Genomic DNA, 20,218 nt, shown 5'->3' on the forward strand with positions numbered 1-20,218 from the left:
GTTTGTATGTATACAGCAATCTCTAAACATTTTACATTCAAGTTATTACATGGATTGCAGTGGACAAAGAGCCATTTTCCATAGTACATTTTAAGCAGCAGCGGGATGACAACTAGCTACATTCTGGTGTAGTTGGTTGAAAGAGGAATGTTGGAACAGGTGGCACTTGAAAACAGAACTCCCAGCCCAGGGGTAGGGACACTACCATGAAAGGGCCCGTACTCAGATTCATCCAACTGAGAAATAATCGGCTGTAATTAATTTAGAGATTGTACTCAAGAATTTCATTCATAGATATAAGTAAGTGCAAATTCTCCAAGTTATAAGTAATGCAGACATGTATAGAATGACCAAAAAGAAAATCCCTGCACAGTTTTCATCACCTTCAATGTTCGCTACATAGATTGTGGAATTATCCAGAAAGTAGCTAACATCAAGTAGCTAACAATATTGACAAAAGCCTGAGAACAGATCAGCGAATTGCCCTTTTAGTACACTTTATTATACAACATAAAGAAGAAAATCATTTTTTCAAATCACTGAATATAGTCTTTCAAATAGTTAAGAAGCACATCCCTTGAAATCCTGAAAGGCAGACGTTAGAGGAAAACTGTAGCTGGAAATCAAAATGAGAAGCTTTCTGTCTGGTAAAGGAGCATGTTTGAGGGTAGTGAATATAGCATGCTATAACCAAACTGTTCATGGCCAGGCGTGGGCATGTAATGACTTAAACTCTAATGAAGAATGTCAGATTACAGTTTGCAACGTGAGTTTCCATCTTATTGCAACGAATATAACATCACAATTCTGTGATCCCCTACAGAGAGCCAGCACCTGAAAGAGCTACGGTATTGCTCTAAACCCTGTAAATTTAATACTCCCATCAGAAAGTGAAATGCTACCTATGGTTTTCAAAGGCAACATATGGAGAAGTTGTTCATAAAGAAGAGTCATAAACAGGTTGACGAAGTATACATCTTTCTGTTCCACTACAGATGGCTCCCAAAGGAAATCTTACCCTGTAGTCAATAGGTATTAACTGTCTTCATTTAATGTGAATTCCAGAAACCATGCAAAAATAACATTTAGCTGAAAATGTTTCAAGCTACTTTAGCTCAAAAGAAAGGATTTCACAGCGGCAAGGATGTTTGTTTTATGTTGCTCAATGATCTATGTTCAACAAAATCTTATCCCTATTTTCTCTCCATTAAATGAGATTTGAAATAATATTGCACTGGTGAAGCTATGTCACAAGAATGCTATATTACTTTACGAGTCTGTGCTGATCTGAGCTGGGAAAATATCCAGAATGCTGTTATTTATCTGAGTATCTCTGGGTCTGTGCCTGTGCTGGATCTTTAAGAGCACAATCAATTTCATTCCATTCTCTTGCTCCTATCCCATAGCAGGCATAGCTGTAACAGGCCTATATCCAATGATGTTTGATAGTTACAAAGGAACCTACCTTTCAGGCAGTGCCTTCCTAACAATTATCTACAAAACAAAATGGCCACCACTCCCCTTACAACTGAATCTCAACATTAGTTATCATCTGTAGGGGAGCAGGAAAGAAAATTGGAACAGAAAACTGCCTTTGTCTCAAACTGCGCTGTAATTTTTAATTCCAGCAGAGATTATAATGAATCTGTTTCTGATTGTATTCTTTCAAGGTACGGATCCAGGGCTTAACGGGAAATGTTCAATTTGATAACTATGGTCGACGGACAAACTTCACAATTGATGTATTTGAGCTGAAAAGTACAGGCCACAGAAAGGTAAGCTATCCTGAGTGACAAAAAACATGAATAATAGCAAATCTTTCACCTCCTGCACAAGAATGCCAGTAATTACACCAATGAGTGTGTTGTACAATAATCTCAGAGGATGTTACTATTGGACAAGTCAGATCCCACACTGAAACTTGGCTTGACAGATTATTTTTGTTTTGGTTTGGTTTCACTTAAACAATCTTGCAGATTTCATTTTAACAAAAGAACAGAAAAAAAAACAAATTATCTACTTAAAACACAATAAAGGTACAATCTCAGTAATCTCAAAACACTCCTTTATAGACTGGAAAAACTAAATGACTTTTGAATTGAATAAAATGCACCCCTGTGCTGCACCCCAAAAAAATCTTGTCTGAACCCCAGAAATACTTCATACAATGCTCACACCAGAGTCTGTTTGTAATATCTTGATAGGGTTAGGTCATCTCTGACTTTAACTCTAGACTGGCAATGCAGGTATCTTTTTCCTGGAGCTATTATAACTTGTGCCTAAATGTTCTTTAAAAACCTCTTCAGAATTTTGTCCCAAAAGTTCTGGTCTGGCACTTTAATTAACTCTTTAGAGTTATAGAGTCATAGAGATGTACAGCATGGAAACAGACCCTTTGGTTCAACCTGTCCATGCCGACCAGATATCCCAACCCAATCTAGTCCCACCTGCCAGCACCCGGCCCATAGCCCTCCAAACCCTTCCTATTCATATACCCATCCAAATGCCTCTTAAATGTTGCAATTGTACCAGCCTCCACCACATCCTCTGGCAGCTCATTCCATACACGTACCACAATCTGTGTGAAAAAGTTGCCCCTTAGGTCTCTTTTGTATCTTTCCCCTCTCACCCTAAACCTATGCCCTCTAGTTCTGGACTCACTGATCCCAGGGAAAAGACTTTGTCTATTTATCCTATCCATGCCCCTCATAATTTTGTAAACCTCTGTAAGGTCACCCCTCAGCCTCCGACGCTCCAGGGAAAACAGCCCCAGCCTGTTCAGCCTCTCCCTGTAGCTCAGATCCACCAACCCTGGCAACATCCTTGTCGATCTTTTCTGAACCCTTTCAAGTTTCACAACATCTTTCCAATAGGACAGAGACCAGAATTGCACGCTATATTCCAACAGTGGCCTAATATCCTGTACAGCCGCAACATGACCTCCCAACTGTACTCAATACTTTGAGGTAATCCTGTTTTACTATATGCGTCTGTTCTCAGCAGCACTAGTTTATACAGTTACCTTCATCTAAGGACTTTACAGCACTACCCAAACCACAAAATGAAAACTACATCTTTCTCTCTGACTTTAGAGATTTCCGATACCTTGGGACCAACCTCTCTTGACCTGCCAAACTGGAGCTTGTTATCTTGTTCAATTGTAAAGCCATAGCAATGTTTACAAAAAAACACATTAATTCCAAAGTTGGGTTTCAAAAACTGTTTAAAGAGCCATCATCATGGCTACAGAAATACTTAGCAATCAATAATTAACTTCAGACACAGAAAACTCAAATGTTCCTATCTCAAAAGTGAAAAACACAAAGTTAGAGTTCACATCACAGTTGGCAGATTTACTGGTCCATAGAAGGTTATTCAAGAACTACCACAGTCAAGAGTGGAATCCATTGTATCCAAGACATTCATTTCTGGTTTAAAAACAGTTTGCAGAAACTCTGATATTGATTACTTTGTTTCAACATTTCCTTGCCTGTAAATGAATGCAATGACCATGAATGCTAGAAATGGAACTCTGTACCTCTATGACAGTTTTGTATAGCATTTACAGCATAAAAACAGGCCACTCGGTTCAACAAGTCTATGGCAATGTTGATGTGCCACATAACCAAGCCTCATCTTGCCCCATCATCATATTTTCACACTCCTTTCGCTTACACACAAATGCATTTATTCTGACTGTCTTATTAAAAGGCAAATTAAATGTTGACATTCATTTCAAGAGGGTGAGGAAACAAAAGCCGAGATGTCCTGCTGAGGCTATAGAAGGTTCTGGTCAGAGTCGAAATGTGTGGTGCTGGAAAAGTACAGCAGGTCAGGCAGCATCCGAGGAGCAGGAGAATCGACCCTTCGGGCGTAAGACCTTCATCAGGAATGAGGGGGTGGGAAAGGAAGCTGAGAGGTAAATAGGAGAGTGGGGTGTGGGTGAGGTATCTGGAAAGGCAATAGGTAGATGCAGGTCAGGGGTGATGGTGATAGGTCGGGGGGGAGGGTGGAGCAGATAGGTGGGAAGGAAGATGGACAAATAGGACAGTTCAAGAGGGTTAAATCTGGAATCTGCATTTTGAATATTGTGTACAATTTTGGGCCCCATATCAAAGGACGGATGTTCCAGAGAAGCACAAGAATGATCCCAGAGATGGAGGGCTTGTCATATGAAGAGCAACTGAGGACTCTGAGTTCGTACTCAATAGAATTTAAAAGGATGAGGGAGGGATCTGATTGAAACTTGCAGGAAGTTGGGAGGCCTGGATAGAGTGGGCATGGAGAAGATGTTTCCATGAGTAGAAGGGACCTGAGGACACAACCTCAGAGCAAAGGGACAACCCTTTAGATGAGGAGGAATTTCTTCAGCCTTAAGATAGTGAATCTGTGAAAAGGCATTGCCACAGAAGGCTGTGGAGGCCACATCATTGAGTGTATTTAAGAGAGAGATAGGTTCTTGATTAGTAAGGTGGTTACAACTTATGGAGAAAAGGCAGTAGAATGGTTTGAAAACATATCAACCATGATTGAATGATGGAGCAGACCTGATGGCTGAATAACAGAGTTCTACTCCTACATCTTATGGTCTTATGGTACTATGTGGTAGCAAGTTACACACATTAATCACTTACTGAGTAAAGACACTTCTCCTGAAATCCCTCTTATTTAGTGATTATTAATGAGTTTATTCATGACTTATTGTGTACATCCGGCCTGTAACTATTGAGATATATTTTAGTGTGATAGTGATTTTCAAAGCTATTTCAGTTTATCCAATGATGATCTAAAACAGATAGCTATAAACAATATCTACACAGTAACAACTGGGTGCACATTTCTTGCCTGCCATATTATAGATAAAATGAACTATGGCTAAACCTGGAGCATTGAAATCATATGACAGAGGAGCAAATGATATAAGATAAGGTGTGTGCGTGGGAATGAGAAATCGTTTACCTTTTCCATATTAGACCAGCAATTTAGAATTCATCTTTGTTGTGATATAATAGTGTTGCTTTTGCAAGTTGCTGCCTGTAGATGTTTCACTATTTGCACCTCTCCACCAAACCATAGCTGAAAATGAGAAAGCTGATTATCAGAACTCTTGCCTCGGTCAAGTCAATTGTGATTGTGGATTTTCTCTATTTAGTTTCCTTGACACAGTCACATGGGTTGAAAAATAATAATTCAGGCGAATATCCTTTAGATCAGAAGTTCAGCATTATTAAAGTAAAATATAATATCTGCTCCTTTTCCTATTTTTACTTTGTAGCTTCAATACGGCATGTCAGATTTAGTATGGACATTATGTATGGTACTGAAGTACAAGAGACAATCATTTCAACACAACTTCAGGCTCAAGATCATCACATTTATATGGGGCAAAACTCATACCTGAAACCAGAGTCACAAAGCCATGGGTGGGTGGAGAGGCAGAGAGAGATGTTCCTTCTTTTGGGAAGTTTGAATGGGAAATGTCCCTTAACAAATCCTTGAAGCAAGAAGGAACATCCTCCTGATTCCATAGTCATGTACATTACAAAGCAAACCTATCTTTCTATTGGGTAACTTCCAGCAGGGTTTATAGAGGCCGCTGGTTAGACTGGTAACAGAATGATAATAGAAGTATAGAAGAGAAATTGAGGACTGCAGAGGTTGGAGATCAGAGTCAAAGAGTATGATGCTGGAAAAGCATAGCCATTCAGACAGCATCCGAGGAGCTGGGGAGTCGATGTTTTGTGCATAAGCTCTTCATCAGGAATGAAGGGTGGGGGATGCGAAGGGGGCTGAGACTTAAATGGGAGGGGGGGTGTGGAGCTGGGGGGGAGGTAGCTGGGAATGCGATAGGTAGATGAAGGTGGGGGTGAAGATGATAGGTCAGAGAGGAGGATGGAGAGGATAGGTGGGAAGGAAGATGGACTGGTAGGACAGTTCAAGAGGGTGGTGCCGAGTTGGAGGGTTGGATCTGGCATAAGGTGGGGGAGGGGAGATGAAGAAACTGGTGAAATCCACATTGATCCCGTGTGGTTGGAGGGTCCCATGGCAGAAGATGAGGCATTCTTCCTCCAAGCGTCAGGTGGCTAGAGTTTGGCAGTGGAGGAGGCCGAGGACTTGCATGTCCTTGGCAGAGTGGGAGAGGGAGTTCAAGTGTTTGGCCACAGGGCAATGGGGTTATTTAGTGCATGGGTCCCATAGTTTTTCTCTGAAACGTTCCGCAAATTGGCATCCTGTCTCACCAGTGTAGAGGAGACCACATCGAGAGCAACGGACACAGTAGATGCCCTGTGTGGAAGTACAGGTAGATCTCTGTCGGATATGAAAGGATCCTTTGGGTCCTTGGATGGAGATGAGGGGAAGGATCTGGGTGCAGGTTTTGCACTTCTTGCATTGGCAGGGGAATGTGCAGGGAGTGGAAGGTGAGTTGGTGGGGTCATGGACCTAACAAGGGAGTCGCGGAGGGGATGCTCTCTCTGAAACAGAGATAAGGGTGGTGAGGGAAATATATCCCAGGTGGTGGGGTCTGTTTGTAGGTGGCGGAAGTGACGCAGGATGATGCATTGTATCCAGAGGTTGGCCGGGTGGAAGGTGAGAGCCAGGGTGTTCTGTCCTTGTTGTGATTGGAAAGGTGGGGTTCAAAGGCAGAGGTGTGGGAAGTGGAGGAGGTGTGCTGGGTGACATTGTCGACTACGTGGGAGGAGAAATTGCTGTCTTTAAAGAAGGAAGCCATCTGAGATGTTCTATGGGAGCAGATGCGATGGAGGAATTGGGAACAAGGAATAGCATTTTTACAGGAGGCAGGGTGGGAGGATGTGTAGTCCAGGTAGCTGTGAGAGTCAATGGGTTTATAGTAGATGTCCATGTTGAATCGGTCACCAGAAATGGAGATGGAGAGGTCTAGGAAGGGGACAAACATGTCCACGATAGTCCAGATGACCTTGAGGTCGGGGTGGAAGGTGTTAGTGAAATTGATGAACTGTTTAACTTCCTCATGGGAGCATGAGGTAGCACTGATACAGTCATCGATGTTGTGGAGGAAAAGGTGGGGAATGGTGCCAGTGTGGCTGCAGAAGATGGACTGCTCCATGTACCCAAAACAGAAATATAGAGACAAGCTTGCCTTCATATATGTCACTCTCATTTTTGGAGGTGGAATCCTTAAATAGGCAAAAATCCCCTCATCAGCATTGCAAGATGCAGAATTCCTGAACACCACCACAGTTATATCCAGAATATATTCCAATGGAATTGAACAGATTCTGCACTCCAGCACACTTTGAGTCGCTAAAACAGAAAACGAGTTTCAATATCATCCTTGGTTTATTTATTCTGAGGTACTGTTAATGTCTGCATGGTCACGTCACAATTTAGGATGTTAATTTCATCTTCCAAGTTTTAAAAATGTGTAGCTTAGCAGGTTTCTGAAAAGTGAAAGGATTTGAAATTCAGAATGCAGTGGGTGAGAAGTTTGAATCTGTAACGCTGCCACATGGTAGGAATAAAAATGACAAAGCTGAAAATGTGTTGCTGGAAAAGCGCAGCAGGTCAGGCAGCATCCAGGGAACAGGAGAATCGATGTTTCGGGCATAAGCCCTTCTTCCTGAAGAAGGGCTTATGCCCGAAACGTCGATTCTCCTGTTCCCTGGATGCTGCCTGACCTGCTGCGCTTTTCCAGCAACACATTTTCAGCTCTGATCTCCAGCATCTGCAGACCTCACTTTCTCCATAAAAATGACAAAACCCATTCCAGAGGGTTCTCCCTGCACCACCAGCCACTTCTGATGCTGCCCACATGGGTGTGGCCCCTTGAGAATTAGAAGTATGGTTCCTGTGATGACATCCCATAATCTAACTGGCTGATATTAACACCCATTTTCCAAATTTAGACAATGTGGGACTGTTCAATCAATTTGCAGGACATTCACAAAGAATCACATGTTCAGCTGCAAGTTGGGTCCTGCTCAAACATTGTGGTGATCTGGAAGCCCTTGTGTAATCGTGGTTTTAAATAGTGTCTGGAATGTTTTTGGAGATGTTGTGATCAGTTTCTGGATTTAGCGGTGCACGTTTCCAAATCTTTTTGGGAATAGCAGAGAGGTTGATGACCTGTCTGTAGAAAAACTAGAATAGATGATGAGACAACAGTGCCTCTGGATCTGTAAAATTAGAGAGAGATTGAGCCAAAACTCTTCAAGATACCCTTACCAACTTGGAATCAGATTCTTTCACACTTCTTCACTGTGATAGGGATGTGATAGTGGCAGGCCAAGCACTGCACCCAGCATCTTGGTGTATATGGCTTTGCAGAGCTCCGCTGTATGCTAGATCATCAAGACCATCATCTGAACATCAGTTCAAGAGATGACGCCCTTACCTCAATGCTGTGTTGTTACTCTCACTCATCTTCTTCTGGTTGATGTGACTAGGCAGACAGCAGTTCTTCAAGATGTGAAAGCAGGAAAGCAGAAGTAAATGTTTGTGTGTGGGAGGCGGGATGGAGTGCAAAGCAGGAGGTCCATGGGCATTTCATTTGCAGCTTGTCTGTTGTGCCAGACAGCAAGAGGAATGTATGCTGAGAGGCAAGAAGAGGGATAGAAAGGAACTTACTGTCATCCTCAATGTTCCCAGTCACAGTGGATACCACAGGCATTGTTGCAGCTGATCCAATGATGTGGAGAAACATGTTCCGTACTGATCACAGGACACCCAAGCATTCTTGTTCCTGCCTGCTCAGCCATACTCTGCAAGAGTAAGAGTGAGAGGAGAAAAGATCAATAACTGTGTTTGGAATATGTACCTGCTGTAGTTAAATAACTGGAGATATGTAGAGGCACCAAGAGGTGGGCATGCAGCTGGAGGCACTGCTATGTGTGTGAAGTGTCTACTTGCAGGAATCCCAAATGCCAGGAGCTGCTGCTGGGTAAGTGAAGAAAGTATGATGCATTGAAAAGTTTGAGAAATTGGTGTTATGGTGGGAAGGAAATGTGTTTGCTGACCTTGCCCACCCACATGAAGTCATTAGAATTCTTATTGCCTGAGTGTGGATGCCAGAAGTTGACCCCACTGGCCATTTGCTCCCAGTTCTTTCTGTGGGTGGTCTTTGTGGATCTCCTGACACCAATGGAAGCAGGATGTCTCTCTATCTGTCCACATCCACACCAAGACTTCCAGCACCATCTCCATATCTCTCTGCAATGCCCTCTCTGCCCTGGCACCCCCTTTTCCTTGTTTGGAATTGCGACAGCAGTTTTCACTAGCATTTCTTTAGCCACTCCGAGCGGTTTCCCATTAAGAGGCACAGTCTGGCTTAAAGAATGGAAAACTAGCAGCAACACATACTGTTAACTTACAACTCAGTGCAGAGAAAAGCCATTAAAACTGGCACATGAAACATACTGATCTGACTTGTCTTCTCTACGTCAAAATGGAGGTCCAGTAAGACCAGTCCATTCATTTCCAAGTATTACTGGGCTTGCGCTCTGGACAACCGGCGAGGTGCTATGATCAGGTCACTCAGGTGGTGGCACTGAATTCACATGTTGCTACCCTCCGCCAGAACCAACCAGTCATGTTCCTTACACCCTAATAAGGCGATGTCAAGTTTTAGTCCTCAGGTCAGGACACTGGTCATGTCAACTTTGGAATAAAACAAAGAACTGCAGATGCTAGAAATTTGAAACAAAAACAGAGATTGCTGCAGAAACTCAACAGGTTAGGCAACATCTGTGGAGAGAAAGCAGAATTATTGTTTCAAGTCCTGTAACCCTTGTTCAAAACTGAAGTTGGCATATCATATCAACATTGGTCTGTTAAACTAGTTCCACAATTTTGGCCATATTAACTCCCAGATCTTGATTCACCTTTGCTGTAGGTATCAAATTACTTTCCTTAGAATAAATGTACAAAAGGAAGATTGAAACCAATAATTAATGTTTCACATCAGAGATTGGTTCACTGTAACATTAGTTAACTGTTTACTTATCCATTAATGCAAGTTACAACCTTTTAAAAATCCAGTAGTGAATTCCTGAGTTTAACAAGGCTGATATCAGAATTAATGTTTCAAATCTGGACTCGAAACATTAACGCTGCTTTCTTCCTATAGATGCTGCTGAGTTTCACCAACAATTTCTGCTTTTGCTTCAGATCTCCAGCATCAGCAGTTCATTGTTTTATTTTAAGACTTACATCAACACATCTAAATCATTCTGAGTGACATTAAGGGTTTTTATCACTTTATCTCTGAGTATTGGTGGTGCAGCTTTATGACAGGGAGTTAGTGCTCACAGTAATTATAAACTTTTCTGAATTCGGGCAATTAGATGGTAACAATGCTTGTCCTACAAAAGAATCTTGCCTCTGGTGCTGTCTGCTTGTTTATGTGGTTATTGTACATTTGCTGTCTTTGAGCAAGACAACTGTCTAGCACTATTGAGTAGACTACTAGTGAAAACCTGCTGAAGAAAATACATTGTTGTCATTATCATTAAATCTCAGGCGCAACAAGGCAACCGAGACAGCCACTGTTCAGTAATTATCAACAATGGGTTGTGAATGCGAGCATGATTCTGCTGTCTCTCACATCGGGGGACTTGTTTGTTTATTCTCTGAATGTGGGGCATCACCAGTAAGGCAAGAGCTTACTGTCAATTTCTAATTGAAGGAGAGACACATTCTTTGCATGTAGCAGGTCATGTGATAGGAACACTGTTGGTGCTGCAGTTTCTGATTTTCCCCCCAGAGGGAATGTACGAACTGAGAGAGATTTCCACATCAGGAGAAAGTGAGCACTGCAAGTGCGGGAGATCAGAGTTGAAAAGTGTGGTGCTGGAAAAGCACAGCCAGTCAGGCAGTATCCAAGGAGGAGGAGAGTCGATGTTTTGAGCATGAGCTCTTCATCAGGATTGGGGGGGGGGGGGGGCGAGACATGGGAGCAAAGGAGCTGAGAGATAAATGGGAAGGGGGTGGAGCTGGAAATGTGATAGGTAGGTGAAGATGGGGTGTGATGGTGATAGGTCGGAAAGGAGAGTGGAGCAGATAGGTGGGAAGGGAGATGGTCAGGTAGGACGGGTCAAGAGAGCAGTGCTGAGTTGGAGGGTGGGATCTGGGATAAGGTGGGCGGAGGGGAGATGAGGAAACTGGTGAAATCAACAATGCTCCCATATGGTTGGAAGGTCCCAAGGCAGAAGATGAGGTGTTCTTCCTCCAGGCCTCAGGTGGCTAGAGTTTGGCGGTGGAGGATGTTACCGCAGCTACACCAGCACCACTCTCCACCTTTTCTACCACTACATCAATGACTGTATTGGCGCTACCTCATCCTCCCACGAGGAGGTTAAACAGTTCACCAACTTCACCAACACCTTCCACTCTGATCCACCTGGACCATCTCAAACACCTCCCTCCCATTCCTGGACCTCTCCATTGCCATTTCCGGTGACCGACTCAACATGGACATTTACTTCAAACTCACTGACTCCCACAGTTACCGGGACTACATCACCTCCCACCCTGCCTCCAGGAAAAACACTGTCCCTTTCTCCCAATTCCACCACCTCCACTGCATCTGCTCCCAGGAGAACCAATTCCACCATAGAACATCCCAGATTGTCTCCTTCTTTGGGGATTGCAATTTCTCCCTCACATGATCAACAATACCCTCCAGCACATCTCCTCCACTTCCCGCATCTCCATCCTTGAACCCCATCCCTCCAATCGCGACAAGGACAGAACACCCCAGGTCCTCACCTTCTATCCCATCAACTTCTGGATACAATGCATCATCCTCTGCCATTTCCGCCACCAAGGATATATTTCCCTCTCCACCCCTATCTGTGTTACACAGAGACCATCCCCTCCATGACTCCCTTGTTAGGTTCATGCCCCTCCACCAACCCACCTCTACTCCCAGCACCTTCCCCTGCCAACGCAAAAGTACAAAACCTGCACCCTCACCTCTGTCCAAGACCCCAAAGGATCCTTCCACATCTGACAGAGATTTACCTGTACTTGCACACACATCAATACTGTGTTCTTTGGTCCTAATGTGGTCTCCTCGACGCTGGGGAGACAAGATGCCAACTTGCAGAATGTTTCAGAGAACATCAATGGGTTACATGCACCAATCAACCCCAGCACCCTGTGGCCAAACACTTCAACTCCCCCTTACACTCCACCAAGGACATGCAAGTCCTGGACTTCCTCCACCGCTAAACTCTAGCTACCCAATGCCTGGAGGAAGAACGTCTTATCTTCTGCCTGGGATCCTCCAAACACATGGAATCAATGGTGATTTCACCAATTTCTTTATTTACCCTGCCCACACAATATCCCAGTTCTAACCCTGTACCTCGGCACCACCTCCTTGAACTATCCTACCTGTCCATCTCCTTTCCCACCTATTACTCCACCCTCCTTTCCGACCTATCACCATCAACCTCCACTTTCATCTACCGGTCACATTCCCAGCCAACTTCCCCCAGCCCCACCCCTTTCCATTATCTCTCAGCCTCCTTGAGCCCACCCCCTTCATTCCTGATGAAGACCTTTTGCTCAAAACATTGATTCTCCTGCTCCTTGGATGCTGCCTGACTGGCTGTACTTTTCCAGCACCACACTTTTTGAGATTTCCACATCAGCCTGGTGTGTAACTTCGAGGAGAGCTCACCGATGGTAGTGTTCCCACATTAAGGCTCGGAACAATGGGAGATGTCAGGACCAATACCTGAGGCCCAGGGGATCCAAGGGATCTAAGTGCTCAGGTTGGATGTGGAGCTGCTGTGCACATAAAGTAGGGTGGGACCACTGTGACTGGGTCGGGCCACTGAGCCAAGGTGGGGGGAGGAGAAGATGCGACTAAACCTGGATGGGGGGGGGGGGGGGCTGCAATGAAAGTGCGTCACTGAGCCTGGGTGGGGGAGCTGAGATGCTACCACTGAGCCCAGGTCCGAGGTGGGGGGGATGCTGAGAGGGTACCACTGAGCCCAAGTGGGGGGAGCTGAGAGGGTACCACTGAGCACAGATTGGAGAAACTGGGATGGCACCACTGAGCACAGGTGAGGGAGGTTGAGAGTGTACCACTGAGCCCAGATGAGGGGGCCTGAGACGGTACCAATGAGCCCAGGTGGAGGGGCTTGAGAGGGTACCAATGAGCCCAGGTGGGGGGAGCTGAGATGATACCACTGAGCCCAGGTGAGGGGGGGTGCTGAGAGAGTATCACTGGGCCCAGGTGGGTGGGGGGGGGCGAGCTGAGAAGGTACACTGAGCCTGAGTTGGGGGAGCTGAGAGAGTACCACTGAGCCCAGGTGGGGGTGCTGAGAAGGTCACACTAAGACTGGGTTGGGGGGGGGGGGATGCTGTGAGGGTACCACTGAGCCCAAATGAGGGGGAGTCTGAGAGGGCATTACAGAGCCAAGGTGAGAAGGGCTGAGAGGGTATCACTGAAACCGGAGATGGGGGGGTGGCTGAGGGGATATCACTGAGACCAGGTGGGGGCTGGCTGAGAGGTTTCATTGAGCCCAGGTGAGGAGCGGTTTAAAAGGGTATCACTGGGGAGGTGAAGAAGGTGTTGCTGTGCCCAGGTGAGGGTGCCACTCTGCGTGGGTGAGGGGGGGAATTTTTTGATGAAATTTTGGAATAGTTTAACCCCTCACTTGCAATAGTTTAGAAGTTTGAGAAGAGATCTATTGAGGTATATAAGATCTAAAGATGATTTACAGAGTACATATGGAGCAGCTGTTTCCCCTTGTGGGGCAATTTAGAATGAGAGGTCATAGTTTCAAGCTAAGTGGTGGCGGATGTAAAACAGATAAGGAGGAATTATTTCTCTCAAAGGGTCGTGAATCTGTGAAATTCACGACTATTTCAAATTCATTAGCATTTAAAAAATGTCAAAAGCTGAATTTTGGAATTAAGTTCTAATAGAATCCACTCGTGCTGATATACAATAACTGCTTGTTTTGTCTTAGGCATGGGACACCCAAACATTCCTAACCTTTGCTTCTGTCAGTAGCACATAGTATTTTCCCACAGTGCTACTTCTGCTTTTGGCAAATTCACTTTAGGCCAAGTTTATGATAAAATTGGCTCTTTCTAACTAATTAAACAACTGGCACAAATGATGTAACTATCCCTCCCAGGTTTGGCCAAACTGTCTTTTTTATCTATGATGTGGAAGAGCCGGTGTTGGATTGGGGTGGACAAAGTTAAAAATCACACAATACCAGGTTATGGCCCAACAGCTTTATCTGGAAGTACAAGCTTTCAGAGCACTGCTCCTTCGTCAAGTGGAGTAGGATAATAGGACACAGAATTTGTAGCAAAAGATAGCAACTCTGTGTCCTATGATCCTGTGTCATAAACCTGATCTCTCCCTCATTTAGACAAACTTTTCTGCGTAAAGACTGTGACGATATTGCTTTATAAGTAACTCATTTGCTACAGTGATATTATATAGTCAAAGATAGTTTCCTGGCCTATTTACAAGAATCAATTTGAGTCTAATAGCTTTTGTGAGTCACTTTGATAGTTTTGTGAGTGATAATGTAATAATCCAGCTCCAGTCTAATTACAGAGGAGTGAACATTTGAATATTCAATTTCAGGTTTGTTATTTTATTCCCCATTTCCTCAGCTGCTGTAAACACACTTCAATCCTGACTATCCTCCCTTTCCTTGTGTCACTTCAACAAATTAACATGACATACTTGCTAATGTTTCTTTCCTGTTTGAAGTGCTTCTTGCATAATTCATATCATTCACTTTCTTTCTGATTTGATAAGTTTTAAGTTATAAATTTAATAAGTTTAAATTATCTCTTTCTCATGGTGTTTGACATGAGTTTCCCAAAGGGAAAGTGAGGACTGCAGATGCAAGAGATCAGAGTTGAGAGTGTGGTGCTGAAAAAAGTCAGGCAGCATCCAAGGAGCCAGAGAATTGGCATTTCGGGCATAAGCCCTTCATCAGGAATGACCATCAGTGAGTTTTCCAACCCAGGGAGAGAGAAGGGGTCCTTAACAGCAGAGATACTAATATTAGCAATCAAACGTTGTCAACATTGGGGAAGATGTTCCCAGATATAAACACTATTACTAAAACCTTGTCTCCTGTGAAGAAAAAATTCCAAGCTTTCACTTTTTTGCCTGCTGTAGTTTCCATTGACTGTTGAGTGCTCTTCAAATACTATTTAGTCAACTCCTACTTTTGTTGTTTGTTGTCTTGGAAACAGGACACAAAGCTGAGATGTGTGGTCTTTGAGGTTTGGTCTATCATTTTTTCTTTAATTAATATAAGGATCCACTCACCTCATACCTGTAATATCAGTTCAAAAGTGCTAAATACTATGGACTCATTGGGATATCCCCAGTGGTAAGCAATACAAAGGAATTCCTTTATTGCAAACATTCGGGCATTCTTGACTGTAAGCTTTAACATTGTCTTTAAAGATTGCATCAATCTTTCTAATGCTCATTGAAGATTGTGGATGATAAACTGAAGGCATTAATTATTTTGTTCCCAACTACTATTTATTTCTTTGGATTATTGTGAAATAAGATGTGAACATTGATGTGATTATATTTCATTGGATAGCCTATATGTCCTGCCAATGTTATGAGCTAGGATGGAGGAGGAGAGAAGGAGGGTCAGGGAAAGGGAGTGAGGGTAAAGGAAAGAGGCCTGAGAAGGTAGGACCAGGAGTCACCCCTCTCCCCCGTCTCCCACTCTCCCCTCCTATCATTATCCCTCCTCCCCTTCACAGCCCCTATTTTCTCTCTCCTATTTACATTTCACCCCTCCCATTGAGAGCCACACCAAGTTTTACATGTTTAAACGTGCACGCACAAATTTGAGCAGTACACAATGAGCGTGCATGTGGTATCAATACGCACAGCCAAACCTCAATTGATAAGCTTCAGTCACAAGCTCATGAGCATTGAGTATTGCCCATTTAACAGCCTCAAAGTCTTCTGACAAACTGCTGTACACATTCATTGCTGTTTCAGAACAGTCTGAAACATTACATTCCAAAAACCTTTTAGCCACTTCACCTTCACAGCTATCTTTTCAATTGAAGTTCGAAGCATAGATTTCTAGACAAATCTAACTCAACATTTCGAACAAGAATCATCCTCTGAACTATTATCCCTTCATTGTTTCTTTACTGCAAGCTTCTCTCTAGCCAGATTATGATGTCTAAGTTCTTTGTTTCTCTTTGGAGTTCAAGCTGTTCTAGTTCAATTTCCCTTTCTTTTAATTTCTTGACTTTACTGTGAACGTTTTTATTTCCTCAGTCCATTTGTTTTCCCTCTTCATTCATTTTTTTTTTCTCTTTGTCCTCTCTTGCCATTTCTCTCTCTTCTTCTGTCCTCTAATTTAAGATTTTTATTTCAATTCTAACTGAATTTTAATTAATTAGACTTCACATATCAATTTCAGGTTTCTCTCCTTTTAACTCAAAATGGTAGGTAATCACTTTTTAGCATCTTGTTTTTACTTCTACCTGCTATTCTCCCACTAATTCTCTCAGGTCAGCCAAAGTCAAAGATTTCAATTGAACTCCTGCTATGCTTCCCATTCCCTGAATTATCTTAGTTACAATCCAGCCTGTAAAATGTCATTCATCGCAAGTCCCACTTCTATGCACATGTATTCCTTGTACTCATTTACAAAGATTTACTGTTACCTCTTAATTTGAACAAATCTATGTTCCTGCAAAAGCCCCCACGGTGGCTCAGTGGTTAGCACTTCTGCCTCGCAGTACCAAGGTCCCAGATTTGATTCCAGCCTTGGGCGACTGTCTGTGTGGAGTTTTGCACATTCTCTGCGTGGGTTTGCTCCAGTTTCTTCCTACAGTCCAAAGATTATCATCAGGTGAATTGGCCATGCTAAATTGCCCATAGTGTTAGGTGCAATAGTCAGAGTGAAATAGGACTGGATGGGTTACTCTTCGGAGGGTCAGTGTGGACTTGTTGAGCCAAAGGGCCTGTTTCCACACTGTAGGGAATCTAATCTAATCTTAATGATCCCAATATTACTGATTGTGATATTGGTTAATACTGATCCCAGAGTGAAACGTGGCTTGATAGACATGAGTTTTGTGCTTTTTCCATTTTTACTCTGAAGTCTGTCAATGAAAATATTTATGAGGCTGCCAATGTACTTTTAAGAAAAGATTATAAATGTTTATGATACTAAAGAAGAATACAGAATTTATTAGACTGTGCAAGAACTATTTTAAAACTTATTTCAAATATCAAAGGAATAATTCACCCTTTTATATCTGAATAATAATATTGCAAACGATATGGCAATTATCTCCATGGGTAATTTGCTAATCATTTTTCTCACATCACAGGATTGTTTGGAATGCTTTTTTTAAAATACTCACTGTTGAAAACGACTTCTTGACTTCAAAAATAAAATCAGATTGTCACAAAACTGAAAACAGAAATGCATTTGTCCGTTACTTTCGAACTGAAATTCACAAATAATAATAAGTTTATGTCCCTTTATCACATCTAGTACCTCTTTTGATTTAAAAGAATATTGTCTTTATTGAAATGATTTTATCAAAAAGCTTTGGCAACCTGTTATTTCATCATTTGCAGATAACTGCCAATGTTCTAGTAATAGCCCGAGTCTTTCAGTGAATAGATTCATAATGATTATAGCAACACAAAAGCGAAACGGAGAAAATCCAGGCATTAACTACATATGTCCTGTTTCTTAGATTGGCTACTGGAGTGATGCTGACAAGCTAGTTCTCATTCAGAATGAGATGATGTTTCCGAATGATTCTTCTGCCATGGAAAACAGGACTGTTTATGTCACTACGATATTGGTAAGCCAATTGTTTCTTTTTCTTCACTACTTACCTGTACAGCCCAACATTGTCTGGTTTTCATTTCTTACTTCACCAGTGTTAAAGCCAGAGAATGTATTACTTTTGTCTTTAAATCATTGGTGTTTCAATTGTTCTCCAGCACATTCTCTTTTCCTGTTTATATCTTAACCGTATAAGAACAGCCAGGGGAATAAAGTCAACCTGCAATCATCTGGTCAGCAGCTTACAACCTTTCACAAGACAGGCCTGACAGAGTAACAATATGGCTGAACAATCTTTTACTATCTCAACTTCAAAAATAGTCTTATCTTTACTTAATACAGAAGTGACAACTTGATCATTAGGGATTTATGGCTCTTTAAACACATTGTTGTTACTTATTAAATTCCAAGCCATGAGAGGAATACTAATTTTTTTAAAAAAGTAGCATATTAAACAAAATGATATATTAAAAGGAGAAGATGGGCTACTGTTTTTCTGTTTTCGTGTGTATATCTGAATGATGCCTGAGATGAGTTTCAACCACTACCTTCCTTTTGCAACATGAAGCAAAAAGTTCATTGACCTGACAATAAATCACATGAGTTGCTTCTTCCTGTTTGTCAATGTCAGAGCAGGGTCACAGAATGTCTCAGAAAAGAACTCCTGCTGATAATCAGTTTAATGGCCTGTGGCCTGCGGAACAGCCTGCTGCAAAAAATGGCTGAGGCCAATACATTGAATGTTTTGAGGAAGGAGTTGGATATCGTTCTTGGAGCTGAAGGGATCGAAGGGTATGGGAGGAAGTGCGGACAGGTTACTGAGTTGGATAATCAGCCATGATAATCTTGAATGGTGGAACTGGCTCCAACATCTGAATAAGCTACTCCTGCTCCTATTTTTTAACGTACAGAGGAACCTCGATTATCCGAAGGACCTGTGTGGGAACTATTTTGTTTGGTAAATCAAATGCCAGATAACATAGTTTAGCCAAGCATTAGGATCTTGTGATCTTGTTTGGATAATCCAAAATTCAGATAATCAAGTGCCAGATAATCGAGGTTCCTCTGTACGTAACGTGTGAGATCAGTATTCAAAGCAACGCAATCAACAGGGGAAGCATGAGAAAGGGCTGAATTTTACTGGCACTTTGGCATGGGGCCAGATGGTTGAAAGGATGAGAAAATAAGATGGGAAGACACCAGCTGGTGCACCCAATGTGTTCCTGCCAACATGCCATCTTGTCAAGAAATGTGACAGATGATCTGTCTGCCTGGAGGAGCCCAATTAAGCCACATTACTGTTCAAGAAGGGGCCTGTTCCAACCTTTGCTCAAACTTTACCAATGGCCTTGGGAGTCCACTACTAGAGAGACCACAGTAACTCCTTCTAATGGGCTACATAGAATCACAGAATCTCTACAGTATGAACACAGGCCAGTCAACCCATCGGGTCCACACCAAAAAGCATCTCACCAGACCCACCCCCCTACCGTATCCCTGTAACTCTGTATTTCCCATGGCTAATCCACCTAGCCTGCACATCCCTGGACACTATCGGCAACTTAGCATGGCCAACCTGTACATCTTTGGATTGTAGGAGGAAACCGGAGCACCTGGAGAAACCCACATAGAGAATGCACAAACCACACAGAGAGCTGCCCAAAGATGGCAACGAACCCAGGTTCCTGGCACTGTGAGGGAGCAGTGCTAATCCGTGCCACTGTGCTACAGGTTTGGGAGATGGATGGAAAGAGGGGAGGGAGATACGGTTGGCATTTTTTGTGGCACTTTGGCAGTGGCTGCTTCATTGGCAGTGCTACCTCCTGCCTTTAGTGACATCCAACACCACCCAACTCACTGGCACTTGCCCGACTAGCTCTGCCACACCTAGACCTGTATTTAAGGGGGCACAATTATTGATGCAGGTTTATCCTCCAGGTACAGTCCCAAACAGTGACAGTACTGAGGCTACATGTTCTCTTACTAAGCCAGCCAATACTATAGGGGCTACTGGTAATGGCCATTGATTTGACTGCTGGCTGCGTAGTGCAGTCCCAGGACCCACTGAAGAGCAGGACAATGTCCTCCTGAGAAAATAGATAGGAATGGGCTGGAAGGTTGTTCAATTGGTAAAACTGCGCAGTGCTGTTTGTTATTGGCCTCAGATACACCGATTATTGTTTTCACAGGAAATGTTTTGAGATTGGGTGAATAAACAGCTTCTGAGCAGTCATTATGGAGGTAGATGATGTTCTGTGCCTCAGCTTTTGTCAATAATTTAATACCTGTTCACTGGGTTACCCAAGAGATGGGAAATCTATCAACTGAAGTGAGGCGGATGCCAAATCCAGCAGAAAAATCCAAGGTTCCTCAAGCAAACCAGCCACTATATGTCTCCC

At 43.1% G+C, this 20,218-nt stretch overlaps 1 protein-coding gene across 7 annotated transcripts in view; it reads left to right on the forward strand.

Annotated features, from left to right (window-relative positions):
• LOC122550693 (glutamate receptor 4) overlaps positions 1-20,218 on the forward strand; it is a 252,123-nt gene that overhangs the window by 129,599 nt on the left and 102,306 nt on the right. For all 7 annotated transcript variants that reach the window (XM_043691816.2, XM_087988145.1, XM_087988146.1 and 4 more), the window contains exons 8-9: positions 1,671-1,775; positions 17,725-17,835. In XM_043691816.2, coding sequence (XP_043547751.1) covers positions 1,671-1,775; positions 17,725-17,835 — 216 coding nt within the window. The remainder of the gene's footprint in view (positions 1-1,670; positions 1,776-17,724; positions 17,836-20,218) is intronic.

Source organism: Chiloscyllium plagiosum, unplaced genomic scaffold, assembly GCF_037043375.1.
Source record: "Chiloscyllium plagiosum isolate Xiang-an unplaced genomic scaffold, Cpla_swu_hap1 HiC_scaffold_6, whole genome shotgun sequence".
Lineage (NCBI taxonomy): Eukaryota > Metazoa > Chordata > Chondrichthyes > Orectolobiformes > Hemiscylliidae > Chiloscyllium > Chiloscyllium plagiosum.